At 41.6% G+C, this 14675-nt stretch overlaps 1 protein-coding gene across 4 annotated transcripts; it reads left to right on the top strand.

The window, feature by feature from the left end:
* Positions 1-213: 213 nt before the first annotated feature.
* LOC308093243 (kinesin-like protein KIF2C) lies at positions 214-13209 on the top strand. 4 transcript variants are annotated; one of them, XM_080439511.1, is made up of 19 exons: positions 214-354; positions 454-489; positions 1297-1395; positions 2058-2174; positions 2414-2529; positions 3091-3186; positions 3458-3512; positions 4068-4230; positions 4865-4955; positions 5100-5163; positions 5989-6080; positions 6607-6749; positions 7104-7317; positions 8725-8835; positions 9451-9518; positions 10916-10997; positions 11085-11153; positions 11355-11493; positions 13089-13209. In XM_080439511.1, exons 1-19 carry the CDS (start codon positions 267-269, stop codon positions 13166-13168), a joined length of 1923 nt encoding a protein of 640 aa, XP_080295637.1. In that variant the 5' UTR covers positions 214-266; the 3' UTR covers positions 13169-13209. The 4 variants fall into 4 exon arrangements, with proteins under 4 accessions (XP_080295637.1, XP_080295638.1, XP_080295640.1 ...); XM_080439512.1 differs by having other exon boundaries at positions 10916-10992; positions 11083-11153; XM_080439514.1 differs by lacking the exon at positions 2058-2174.
* Positions 13210-14675: the final 1466 nt, after the last annotated feature.

Consider the following 14675-nt stretch of genomic DNA (forward strand, 5'->3'; position numbering starts at 1 on the left):
AAAAAAACAAACGGTACTGGTTTTTGTGATGTTTATACTATCAGAATCGGCTGTTTGCAAAACGGGAAAAAGAGCCTCCAGAGTAGTTTTGCCATTCAATGTAAGTTTTAAGTCCATATTTTTTCAATTAATAATTTCTAGTCAATGGAGAATATGTTTGCTTTCTTGCCCACCTTGGAGTGACGTGGCAAGGTAACTACACAACCTAAACCTCTACCAAGTGGTCTTGCACTTTGAGTGATATTGATGTTGCTGTACATGAGCTCATGGTAACTGTCAACCGTCAATTTTCTCTCTCTTTGCAGAAATACATTAGCCGTCTGCGCTCGTCCAGGATTCCGGCTCCTCAAACTAGTATGTAAATTGGTTTATACTACACTTCTGATTCACATCCATTTTGGCATTTGTATATGCTGACTGTTCTCCCAACAATTTATTTCTTTTAAAAACAAGCCTCTGCTCCAGCAGCTGTCGTGGCTGAAGAGACAGGTTGGCATGCTATACATGTTTCTCTTGTAAAGCTGACAATCACATATTCCTTCATTTATCACTCCATAAGGTCATGAACGGGTGTTTTGGGATCATGTTGCCTGTTAAGTCATTGTGTCGCTCATGATGACCATATCTGAACAGTTGAATCTTTATATATAGGTTCATGGGGTGACGTGAACGCTAGGCTGGCAGTGTTGTCCCCGTCCCCATATAAATCCTAGTTTAATGGTCTAATGCAAGCCTACCAGAAAAGGAGTTTATTGTACCATCATGGGGAACATGTGTAGAATGATTTTAGATGTGTGAAAACTGTTCACTTCTGACTACGCAATGACTTAATGTACTCCATGTCCCCTTCTTGTTGGCAACCTCTGTCCATGAAATACTCAGGGTTTAATTCAATTGATAACATGACCAACAAATGTGATTGATTACACAATGTGCTTTCATCGATGATTTTAATCACCTGCTGAGCTAACCTTTACTATTCGGTGGGGGTGCATGTCAGTCTTGAAGGGCAGCCCTGCAGATTTAACCAGAATTCTATTGTGAGTGTCAATGTGTAACACTTACAGCCTTTAGTTAGACTGGTGTTCCAGCACCTTTGCGGTTGTCTTTTGCAAACTGCTTTGGGCTTTGTGGGTCAGAAACCCAGGCTGCTATGGCTTTGTTTCTCTTTCCAAGTGCATGCTGTAGATGGCTTTGAACTTGACTTGTACACTGTGAAAAAGGAGACTCGACTACAATCATTACGATCATAACTCGAGTTGCTGTTTCACTTACATTTCTCCACTTCTTGCTTAGTTTCCAGGCCTCCGACAAGACAGACATGTATGTTTGTGGCGCCACTTCAAGCCCCGGAGCCAACTCGTTCAAACCCTGTTCCCCTCCCAACTGGACCTGGTTGGTATTTACGATTTACCCCCCTTGTATTGCTATCCTGGGGTTCTCAACCCCTGACCCAACTGAAGTCTTATAGTTTTATTTTATTGTGCTATTTTTGGCTAATGTCCCCCCTTGAATCTGGATGCCGGGGTTAAAGTAATTAATTTGATAATTAATAATGCAACACATTGCAATATTGAAAAAGTGGATTACATTCGGCCACCTGTCTTCAATTGGGCATTTAGCATACGCTCACAGGCATTGAGTGAACTCTATTCAACGGACCACAAAATGGCCAAGTAAAAAGTGCTGTGAAATCAAGCGTTTTTAAAAGGTAACTGGGATACCAGGTAAATGTCAAACCTAGCATGTCTTTAAAAAAATGCATTTGTGCAGCCAAGCAATTTTTTTTTCAAAATAACTTTCATAGCATGTGTTTAGCCAGCTCAGAGATCCATGCCTATTGATGCATCTGGGGAATTGTAAATCAATATTCTGGGCTAGAATATTGGCAAGTACATGCATTGGCTCTTTTTTTTAAATAACAAATGGTTTCCACATATTTTTATCCCTACACTGAAGATGTCACAAGACATACCCATAGGCAGAGCTCTCATGGTCTGGCTGCATGAGACTAACATGCACACATCTGCATATTTATAACTCATCTCTCTCCTTAGTGGCCACCAAAAGGGTGAGGGACGGAGAGTCTGCCGCAACCTATCTTCCCCAAGCCCCTGAGGAGGCCAAGGAGAATGATGAGGCCCAGAACATTGTCAACATGCCTGTAGCCAGAGGTCAGAGGATTGAAGCTGCCTAATGTTTAGACAGTTTGTCTGGTATTCTGAGCTCTACATCTTTACTAGTCACTTTGGGGGTGGAAGTAAAACTGTTTCACTGTCCAATCAGTAGCTGAGCTACAACTGATGACTATGAACCATGTGTTAAGTGGCTGAAAATTGGTTTCCTAGCAAAGGACCAGACTTTTTTCCCTTTTTTATTTTTACTGACTGTTGCATATTTCTTATGTACACAGGCCCAAGAGCATCCATGGCTCCAAGAGCATCCATGGCTCCAAAGGATAAAATCAAACCCAACAAAAGAATTTCTGGTGTTCCGAAGCCCGCAGACACTCAAACCAAGAGGGGGAAGGTGAGACGAATTGCTGAGGATTTATGGTAGAATGTGGCATAAGTGGATACAGTTAATCATCAGTCTATGGCTGCTAGTAACATGTGAAAGGGAGAGGTGTAAGAGGTCACTACACTGCAGGTCAGCATTACTTGTCCATTTGGATTTTAACCACTCGAACCCTAGCATCCCTATTCTGAGGCTAAGCTTTTATGAAAATGGCAGATATAGAAGCTCGCACTACACGCTTGCAACACTGAGCTTGTAGATCTGCTATTATTGGGGAAGGTAATTGGTGTAGAGCAAAAGGGAGGTGAGCCTAGTATATAGCCCATGGAAATCCGGTCACCTAAATCTAGGGTATAAGTGGTTAAATGAGGGTGCAAAGCTTGCTAAATTCCGTACCTGATGCCACTACAGTATCAATGCATCCGAAAGTAATCAACAACGTTCCAGGCCATGTTATAACGTACATACTGTGTATACATACCAGTGCTATGTTTTTATATTTGTATTGAACCACAGTAGCAGGTGAAAGTAGCTGGACTCAAATTTGGTTTAATTCCTATTTGTTTCCTGCAGTTTGGAGAAGTCTTCCGGCCCAACCAGAAGTTCTACGAAATGATCGAGGAGTTCAGAGAGACCCTGGACATGAACCCTCCCTCAGTTATGGAGGAAGTAAGATATCAACTTTTATTTTTTGGATTGTAGTAGCATTAACCCATCATCGCTAATGGGAGCTATACTTATTAGGGCTGCAAGATATTGGGGAAACGTGCAATAACGGTGTTGAATATTGTGATGATGATATGATGGTTTTAAACATTTTCTGCTAATCAAAACAAAAGCATCCTTTATACCTGAATTGGTTTTCAGATTAGCACATTATTTGTGAAGGATTTTATAGACTATTTCAGTTTCTCATTCTGGATTATTATTTTTTGCACAGGCTGAAGATCAAAAGATATGTGTCTGCATTCGTAAGCGGCCATTCAACAACAAAGGTATGTTCAAAGAAGTAATGTGATGTCAAAACATCATCAGTGTTGCATGGAATAAAATATACAGTACTAAATCTACTGTATCGTACTGTATCCGTTTTGGCCATCTCAGTGTTCCCATGTTTCTCACCTAACCACTTAAATCCTATACTTGACTATTCCCATGGGAATGGAGTATATCGTTGCTGCAGCATTCCTTTTTCACCGGTAGTACCATATCAAATGCTCTAATGACAGCAGAGGTGTTGCAGACTACTAAAATGCATGTTCCAGTGACTTTAAATGAATACGTCCAGATTTTACTGTTTGCCTTCAAATCGGTGTATTCTTCCTTCATCATTGTCAAATTGATTTAGTTGCTGTCGGGCAGAAACCTCATCTCCACATTCTAACTTTGTGTTTTTTTTGGTAAATGAATGCCCTACTTGATTATACTTAGCTTTGTGCAAAAAAGTAGCAGATCTGCAAGCTCGATCTGCTACATTTGAAACCTTTTAACTAACTGTTTTGGACATGAGATTTCCACCCGACAGACTATTTATTTTCCCATATTCCCAGAACTGGCTAGAAAAGAGATCGATGTGGTCTCTGTGCCTGGCAATGGAACTGTGCTGGTCCACGAACCCAAGACCAAGGTGGACCTCACCAAGTACCTGGAGAATCAAGAGTTCAACTTTGACTACTCCTTCGACGAGAGCGTCACGAATGACATGGTCTACAGGTAATCCGTCGCCTACTTCTTTACTCCAGTGGTTCTCAAACTTTAACTTCAAGGACTCCCAATTTGCTATCCAGGCCACGGACCCCTTACGGGTCCATTATTTAGCTGGAACTCTCAAGGACCCCTGGGCATTCTGGGACCCCACTTGAAGAACCACTGCTTTACTCCAATGTGACACTACTTCCTGACCAAAGCCTTGAGATGAAACCGTTTTAAGACCGACTCACGCTCCGTACGACCGCATATGTTTAAGCAGAATGTTGCAGAGAACTTGCATTGGTCTGAATTACCCTTCAGATGTTTGCAGTGCCGCTATTGAGAACTACCAGCGAGCTCTTTAGATCTTAGCAGTTCCCTACTCTATGCTTTAGTACTGTGACTTTGTGGTAATATTTCCCTACATGTCATAGGTGTTTGACTGCAATTAACCACTGGAAACATGGCATCCCTGTTCTGGGGCCAACATTCAGCAGATATACAAGCTCTCAATACATTGCAGCGCATTGTGCTGACTAGTTGCAGCAAAGATATGTACGGTAGTGTAGAATGAAAACAAGCGGAGGCCTTGGGAATCTGGTCAATTAAGTGTTTAAAAGGACAGGATTAATTTATTTGAACGTTTTTTCACTCATAGGTTCACGGCTAAACCCCTGGTCCAGTCCATCTTTGAAGGTGCCATGGCAACTTGCTTTGCTTATGGACAAACCGGCAGTGGAAAGACTCATGTAAGTGTGCAGTCTGTTCAGTACATAGACTGCATGATCTTGTGTTCTCCAGCACTCTGGGTTGAATCTTTATGAGGCTACCCAGATACTAATGATTAGTTAGAATGTACCATGTGCTCATAAGGTCTTTTCACTTATTTTCAGACAATGGGAGGTGACTTCTCTGGGAAGCGCCAGAACAGCACTAAAGGCATCTATGCATTGGCAGGTAAGCCCTACTCATCCAACTTCCATACCAAAAACCATGACATTAAAAAATGACGTCCCCATAGATTTTCATGTTTTCCATAGACAGTATGACTCTCTACAAGCATACAACACGATGCATTGTATGCCTGTAGATTTTCCACTTATTAGTTATTGTAGGCTTAAAACTAGCATTATTCAATCTTCCAGAAAATCCTAATGAACTCATATTTTGTAAAAGCAATGGTTAAAGCAATTTCTTAAACTAGTCTGCTGCTACCAAACATCATCACTGTGCTAATTGTTTATGAAACGCGTCACAAAGCACAGATTAGGACTTACTTGGCCTAACAACATTTTTCAGTTGTGAGATTTTATGTCGCTTTAATCCATGCGACCCCCCCCCCCCCCCCCACTAAGCTACTTAAACCCTATATATTTTGTTGACTGGGGTCCCCCAGGGGTCTATACATGCCCGCTTATTTTTTTATCAAATGTCTTCACTGAAAATAACCGATATTTTGGCTGAAAATCGTTTCTCGACAAGCTGAGCTTGAAGAGAAACTATTTTCAGCCAAAATAATCGTCTGCCATTTATGGCAGACTGTCCGCCTATTGGGATTTGTGCTAAATGGGTAGCCTACCTACTTTTACAAATAACCTGGACACCAGTTCATTTTTGATCAATCTTAAAGCTGCCCTACCAGATTGCTGAATCTTAAAATTAAAGCTGCTACAAATTACTTGGTTCCATATTTGTCTGATCAAGGGAATCTTTCATTCCTAGTGCTGCCTAGTGTTAAATTCAGTGTCTAATTCTATTCCTCATATTTTGTCCTTTGTGCAGCCCAGGATGTGTTCACCCACATTAACAGCCGTAGGTACGCCTGCCTAGATCTCTGTCCATATGTCGCCTTCTTCGAGATTTACAATGGCAAGGTACAAAAACTATTATTCTAATATACATGTGTCTGCTGTACCCAAACATGTAGTACTCACTTACATTTTCATCCATTTTCAACATAATTTTCATATGGTAATCAGTAATAAGATGGCAGATTTCTGAACTTTCCACGGAAATTGTGCCAACTGAGGTTCCAAGCTAATAGAAACTAGTCATTCTCTTCTGGAAAGTTGGCATGCTGAAATGGAAGCCATTGTTCTGTACGTTTGAAGTGACCGAACATGCCTACTGATGTCATTGGTAGACTGGTTTCTGAACTGTCCACAGCCCTTCTCTGAGACACACTGTAGACAGAAATGGTACTATCTTCTATCTGAGGACCATTATACGAAGAAGGGTTGAAAATGGCTGTCATATGATGTAGGACTTAAGGACCACTTCAGTTGTGTGGAAAAAAAGTCTACAAATAGTCTATAAAGTGGTTAATTGGTGGGTTGTGTGGACCAAAAGAACTAACAAGGTGTTCTGGTAGGATTGAGTGAACTTGTGTTGTCATTTCAGGTCTATGACTTGTTGAACAACAAGACCAAGCTGCGTGTTCTGGAGGATGAGCGGCAGCAGGTTCAGGTGGTTGGCCTGCAGGAAGTGGGAGTTTCCGCAGCGGAGGACGTTGTCAAGATAATAGAAGTTGGCAGTGCTTGCAGGTACATATTAATGCTGTCATGATGGGCTGTCTGGACACAATCAAATGTCACCATATGTTGCCACAATATCAACAGAGGCATTTGGTGAAATAACATTTAAAAAAAAATTAAATCCCCATTTACCTAATAGTAAAAATAGACTGCAAGGTCACAATGTGTCGATGAACCTTTATTGATCCTGCGCCTGCGGGGGAAATTCAGTCCACAGAGGCAGCTGAGATTGGATTTTAAAAAATGTTTTTTAAAGATGTGCTTCTCGAAGAATCGCTGAGAATATCATCGATAGTTGCTACCCTGCTCTAGATTTCTCTCTTGCCCTGGTCCACCGTCTGTTCTCTTCTGTCACCCCTACAGGACGTCTGGCCAGACGTCTGCGAATGCCAACTCGTCCCGCTCCCACGCCATCCTCCAGATTGTCCTGCGATGTAACAACCGCGCCAAGACCTTGCACGGGAAGTTCTCTCTGATCGACCTGGCCGGGAACGAGCGGGGCACGGACGTCAGCAGCAGCGACCGTGCCACGCTGGTGGAGACCAATGAGATCAACCGCAGCCTGCTGGCCCTGAAGGTAAGACTGGCTGCACACTGGTGTCTCGTGGTGGTTGAAGGAAGGAGTAGATCGTTGTCTGGCAGAAACCTCTTATCTCCATATTCTAACTTTTTTTTGTAAATTAATGCCCTACTTGATCATACTACAGTGTCACACAAAGGCATTTAAACCGTGTTGTGAGCTTATAGATCTGCTGCTTTTGCTACTTTTGAATTTTAATCCTGAAAAGTAAGTTTTGGGCATGAGGTTTCCACCCGACAGACTATTTCCATTTTGTAATACTTTAACCTCATCTCCACTACATCTCAACAACTACAATTAAAGGGATATTTCACTTTAAAAAAAACTTTTATCGTCTACTCAGACTTTTGTGAGCCCCCCAGACAGTTTTTAAGTTGCTTGATTCAGTATTTAGATATTTGATATTCATTTTTATCAGACACGCCCCCTTCCTATACAAACCCATTATAACTTCAAACTCTATTTTTAACATGTTAGATTCATCAAAAACACCCGTCCTTGGTTCAGGTGACTCACCCTGCCCTCCTAATACGCGAGGGGGCCGTGTTTTTTCGATTACTTTTTTCATTTATTAAAAAAAAAAAGTAAAATGAGAAATTCAATACAATAAAAAATATCTATAAAAGAAAAGTAATCAAAAAAACACGCCCCCCTCGCGTATTAGGAGGGCAGGGTGAGTCATTAGAACCAAGGACGGGTGTTTTTGATGAATCTAACATGTTAAAAATCGAGTTTGAACTTGAAGTTATAATGGGTTTGTATAGGAAGGGGGCGTGTCTGATAAAATGAATATCAAATATCTAAATTCTGAATCAAGCAACTTAAAAACGGTCTGGGGGGCTCACAAAAGCCTGAGTAGACGATAAAATGACCCGAAGTTTTTTTAAAGTGAAATATCCCTTTAAGCAGCCTTACTTAATATGTATGTTTTGTATAGAATCTAAATATGCAACATAACTAGTAACCACTTAAGCCCTATTTTCAAACTATTCTTTGTTTTGTGTGTGTACTTTTACTTCGGTACTTCAAGTACATTTTGATGCCATACTTTTGTATTTTTGATGCCATACTTTTGTATTTCAAGTAAAATATTGGATACAGGACATGACACGTAACAGTATTTTTATATTTTATTGCTACTTTTAAAATCTTTCACAACTGCTCTGACAACCCTCTGAGTAAAAGCAGACAAAGCTCAGCTGTCCTTCAGTGACATCTAGAGGCAGTGATCGGTTATTACATGAATCTATGATCTCCAAAAAGATGATTAAATGAATTCTAAAATGCTCTTAATTAAAAAATATTTAGTTGCACACAGAAACTCATATTAGTTACACATTGTTTTTCCTGCAGTAATTTGTAGTCTGGGCTCTTGGTGAATAAAGTGTTCTCTCACTCCCACAGGAGTGCATTCGCTCCCTGGGAAGGCATGGTGACCATGTGCCGTTCAGAATGAGCACCTTGACCAAGGTCCTCAGAGACTCCTTCATCGGTGAGAAGTCTAGGACCTGCATGGTACGTATACATGGAACAAGTCAAATACCTCCTGGCATCCAACGTATCCATCTCCTGTTTCCTTAGTGTCAGGCAGCTTGACGTAAAAGTACACCCCCTGGACATGACGCTAGTATACCACAGGGAGTAATAACATGCATGACCATAATGACATGACCTTGTGAAACATGTAATAAAGAAATTGAGCTGAAGCCATGAATGGCACACTATTTGTCCTACTTCCAGTTACTAGATGCCAGTTACACGAAATCAGAGTCTTTGTTTTTGCGAATGAATAACTGCCAATGACAAAATGGCGACTAACAAATGTATGCTAGAATGACACGTTTCTCCTGGCTAGAAGTTTTATTTAGGCTCAGGCTGGTTAACCAACATATACCAGTAGGCTTGATGTAAACATCATAGGCTGGCAGTTATGTTGGCACGTATGTCCCTACTTGCTTGGAAGTGCCCACAACCATACAAATACACCGGTACTTGGGTCTTTTTACTGCTAACATAACTGCAAACTTAATTGGAGAAATATCTGACGTAAAACCATGGAAATGAACTGATGGTGCTCAGTCAGTTAACGAGGTATATTAAATTAACTGCACCTTTCCTCCTTCTCTCCAGATCGCACTGTTGTCTCCAGGCATGGCTTCATGTGACTACACCATGAATACACTACGTTATGCGGACAGGTAGACATTTTATTTCATGCAACTACACCAGTGGTCCCCATTTGTGTACTCTGAATTGGCTCTGGAAGGATCCAATTGGAACCCCCTCTAGAAACCCTGAGGGTCCCTGGACCCCATTTGAGAACCACTGCAATGCACTATGCAGTAGGGATGCACCGAAACATTTGGGCCCAAATTGTTTTAAAAAATACATTTTCGGCCAAAATGATTTTAAGGGAGAATAAATTACCGAATGTTTAGAAGTCCTGCACAAACGGCACAATCCGATCGGTAAAACACTGTTGTGGGGAGAAGTATACATCAGCTGTGTGTCTCGGTGACACACGTTGACTGGAGGCGTATAGAGCTGCTTCTCTCCGAGCCCGGCTGCATTCCTCCCCGCACCCCCGCCACCTCACCACCGTCTCGACTCAAATAGAATCCACACATGTCAGAGGGTGTGACATTAGTAGGTTAACCAGCGCTAGTTAAGAGCATGCACAGGGCAAAATAATTAACACCAGCTGTAAACACTTCTGTGTGTGTCTTTCTGAAATGACACTGAAAGTGACTCCAAAAGGAATGGCAGGCCTAAAATTATTAATGCATTTAGGCTATATGCAATAATGCAACTGCAGACATTGTATTGCCTTTTGTTAGGCTATTCAATATTAGTTTTAATTTCTTGAGTTCATATTTCTTTAATTTGCAATAATTCAACTGTATGGCATGCTAATGTTTTGAGACTTTATTTTACAAAATGGTAAATAAATAATTCTATACAATAAATGTTTTAAATAACTGCTCTCAATATGGACCATTATAGTAATTATAAGCATGTAGCTCTACAGCAATGGTACAAAATGTAAATAATTTTTAAAAATGTTTTATATATAATATAGCCAAGTGTTTCCTGTATTCAGTTTCGTCTAAGAAATGTCCATTCGGTGCATCCGTACTATGCAGACACGCAACCCATTTTATTTCACCAGCACAAAAAATGAGCTCAGTCTTGCTGGAGTTTCTCTGTCCACTCAGAGTGGGAGTGAGACTGACATAAATTGGTTACTCCAGAATGTTAAGACTTGATCCGAAGGAGATACAGACCCATAATATGAAATCCTTGAGTCAGTTCTTACACTTACTACTTAGGATTTTACTGTGTAGGATCTACTCTGTAAAATCTAGAACATAGTATCTACACTAAGATTTATTTCTTCAGTTTATTATTTGGACTAGTGCAGTGCCTGTTGGGAACGTGGGAGCGGGCCGGTTTTGGAGAACCAATAGACTAAACACTGAATTTCCATTCCACACAAGTGTGGTGACGATCCAATGAACGGTTCTCTGTGAAGACGAGACAGCCATACAGTGCATGCATACAGATAAAAGTCACCTCTTGAATGTCTTTTTTTTAGGGTGAAGGAGCTGAACGGTCCCAAGGCCCAGCGACCCGCCACAGCAGCAGAGCCCATGGACAGCAGCTCATCGGAGGAGGAGGTCAGATTGAACACTGATTCCAAATAACCTGACTGAAATTAGTTGTCAAACTCGTCTCTGAACTCATGTCATTCTTTTCCTCTGCAGGACTCAATCCAGTCCGACCCCTTCGCCCTGGTGGCAGAGCTAGAGGACAAGGTCCAGGGCGAGCTACAGGTATAATTTCCCTTAACTAACAAACCTAACGCGTCCTGGCTATTTTTGAATCCGTATCCAGGTCATTTTATCGTCTACTCAGGCTTTTGGGAGCACCCCGAACAGTTTTTGTTGCTTGATTCAGTATTTAGACATTTGATATTTATTTTATCAGACATGCATGGACATGACTCATGGACATTTGATTTAATTGTTTTCCAGAGAGCCGGTGAAGTGTTCCAGCGAGGTGCCAGCGAGGTTCTAGAACCAATGTGGCACGCTTCGTATGACGTGGAGGCTGCCCTCCCTGATCTGCTGGACTATTCCAGACGTGCGCAGGAATATGCCAACAATCTGCGAGGTTGGGGTTTATTTTCTTGCACTACCAGATTTGAGTGTCAGTCATAAATTAGTGACTAAATCGTAAAAAGGTGACGGCCAAATACATGCACAATGTTTTGTAAAGCTTTATTTATGAATGAGTTAGTGGGGCCATATTGTTGCTTTCAGGCAGAAACCTTGCATCTCTATAGTTAAAAAAAAAAAAATGTAAATGAATTTGTCATGCAAAAGTGGATCTACACTCAGCATTGTGATCTTGAAGAGCCACTTTTTTGCAATTTAAAAAGAAATGGGTTAAGTGTCTGTTTTTATAAATATTTAACCCGTTAAAAGTATTTACAAAAGCTTGTGACCTATATTGGCTCCATTGGAACACAGGTTCTTTTTTTCCATTTCCTGCAGAGTGGCAGCATGGACAGAACTTGGGCGTCACCAAAATCAGAAGGGTTCATCCTGCAGTGTAGCTTTGAAACCATTTAGAGTATAGTCATTTTAGACGTTTAATATGTCGATGAATTTGAAAGCGAAAAAAAATGGACTTTTTTAAAATCAAATCTGCCTCGGGTCTAAATGGGTTAATCGATGGTACAGTGCCAAATTAACCACTGAAACCCTCTATATTTGGTAAACTGGACATGAGTTGTCTCTGTACTTTGTCCTTGCTTTCCCCCCACAAAAACAAATCGATGTTATACAAAGCCTGTAGTGACTGTCTTGGGGCATAATTCACCATGGGCTCTTCAAGAGTGGGTGGGGGTTTGGGGGAGACGACAAGGAACAGGTGTGTCTTGTGTTGTCAGTATGTGTGCATTAAATGGGACACGGCGCGCTGCATGACCAAGTGAGAAGTTGCGATGCTTTCATTCTTGCAATTCCTGCATTGGTGACCTTGACATTTGTCTGCTAGACGTTTCTAGTGAGGGCATGTAATCATGGCGGCAAACGCTTCAAGGGTTTTGGGAAGCTTCTCCCGCGACTTGGTTTGCGCAGACGGAAGCTCGGTTCGAGTTGTGGGGCATTACCGACTATGCTACTAAATATTATCATGTCGTATCGGCCCTCGGAAATTCGACAGCACTGAGTGGAGAGTTTAATTGTTTCCCTCCCCCTCGGGCAGCTAAAAACTAATCCCTCAACTCATCTGCTGAAGACATTCCAGCCTTCTGATGCCGAGCGCGCCGACTGTCTCCAGGTCTGGGTGATGAGAATGTTCCCCCCAGGAATAGGGGATGCTAGGGTTCAAGGGAAGCAGACAAACATTTTCCATGTTGTGTAACGTGACTCCACTGCACTGCTCGGTGACTTTAGTTTAGGTGTTCTTCAGCTGGTCTGGTTTCTGCCCGACAATGGAGGGTGTAGCAACTTTATCACACCATAACATACTGAATGCCATTGTTTCTGGTCTTTGAATTTGCCTGTGCCTTGTCCTTTTTTTGCAAACTGACAACGTCTGTCAAGTGGGGAACCTCATGTGTCCAAAAGTAGCAGATCGGCAAGCTCGAAACGCGGCACTAAGCGTGGATCTGCTACTTTTGATGTTTTTGTGTGACGCTTCAGGATGATTAAAGTAGGGCGCTAATTAACAAAAGTGTCTTTTCCTCTGTCACCATGTAGCTACTGTGGAGGCTCTGCAGGCTGCTGTGGAGGCAGAGAGAGCGTCCCGTTTGCCTAAAGCGTCAGGCTCCCGCCGCTGAGCAGCCCTGAACGCCTGTGTTTTGTATATGCATTTTGAAGTTGAGGTTTTAAATGTTGTTGTAAATGTTTTTGTATTAAAGTCTTTTGATATACTGTAATTTCTTTGGGTCATGGTTTTGTTTTTAACTTTGGAGTTGTCCCATGTCTGAGAAAATTATTTTAGATAAAGATGTATAGGCTTTATAGTAGGGTGGGAAATTGCCGGTTTCAATAAACGATAGTGCACTTGCCACCAGTTTTCAGACATGCAAAAGTGTCACTTTTCAGCTACAGTCACCTTTTTGAACCCAAATAGGGCAATTGTGTGACACCTGACCCGAAAGAAAACAACATGTTGTCACCTTTTTCACCTCGGGCTGTTTGCATGCCTGAGTTTTCAAACTGAGCCAACATTTTGGACTATCACTTTGCTGGGGCTGTGAATCTTTGATTTCCCCCTATTTTAATATAAGAGAATATGTTCTGGAGGTATTTCTACCATGTAAAAATAACATTAGGTTCCAATATGGCGGCATATTTTCCAATATGGCTACCGATAAATTGCAGAAATGTACATTCACATGAGCTTGTAGCACATGTATTTGTATTGACCATACACAGAATCCATTTATAGCACATTTTAAAGTGATTTGGTAGCTTTTTAATGACCGAGGGCAACAGACTTTTCAATATGTTCACCAATGAATACAAAAACTTGTATATAGGGATATTTTCTCAAACGGGTGCTGACCTTTTTCTCTTTCCGTGGAAGGACAAAACTATGGCATCTGCTGAACGCATGAAAGAAGCAAAGACCTGATGACTTTGATCCAATAGCTGATGCATTTTCATGAAGGAGGATCCATCTGAGGTCCTGACAGCTTTTTCAAGCCAAGTCTTTGTGTCTGGGTAGCTCAGTCGGTAGCGCTTTCACCTTCGGATCACATGGGTTCGATCAGGATCAGTGTATGAGTAGACAGTACGGTGAGTGGCGCTCCACCTCAGCAATACCAGGGGTCTATAGGACTCAGCTGATACTGACAATAAGTCTCTCAGACTTAATATGAACAAGTGCAACTGCTATGACGACAACGTCAGTATCTGAGCTGCGAATCATGGTGTCAGATGCTATCCTCTGCAGCTCTACCTCAGAATGGCTCAGATACTGACATTTTTTACATAACAATTTCACTTCAAAGACTTGGCTTGAATTAGCTGTGGATTGCTTTTGGAAGGAGGGAAGGACCTCAGATGGATCCCCGTTCATGAAATTGCATCAGCTATTGAATCAAAGTCATCAGGTCTTTGCTTCTTTCATGCATTCAGCGGATGCCCTACAGTTTCGTCCTTCCATGGAAAGGGAAAAAGGATCAGCATGGCAGACATGCAACTTCTCCAAATTAAGTTCAACACCTGTTGCAGTAAATGATAAACATAATATGCAAGTCATTGAGGAGTTCGTAGTACTCATGTACGATAGAAGTAGTTCCTATAAGGAAGTGAATGCAAGTGAAGTGCATTCCAAGC

This window comes from Gymnoscopelus braueri (assembly GCF_963280865.1).
Source record: "Gymnoscopelus braueri genome assembly, chromosome: 10".
Taxonomy (NCBI): Eukaryota; Metazoa; Chordata; class Actinopteri; order Myctophiformes; family Myctophidae; genus Gymnoscopelus; species Gymnoscopelus braueri.

Bases quoted from the DNA above. Each gene is read 5' to 3' on its own strand.
- LOC308093243 (XM_080439511.1), top strand. From the start codon at position 267: ATGGTAACTGTCAACCGTCAATTTTCTCTCTCTTTGCAGAAATACATT. The intron at 3,513-4,067 runs GTATGTTCAAAG...CCATATTCCCAG, and splicing joins GCGGCCATTCAACAACAAAG to AACTGGCTAGAAAAGAGATC. The intron at 4,231-4,864 runs GTAATCCGTCGC...TTTCACTCATAG, and splicing joins ACGAATGACATGGTCTACAG to GTTCACGGCTAAACCCCTGG.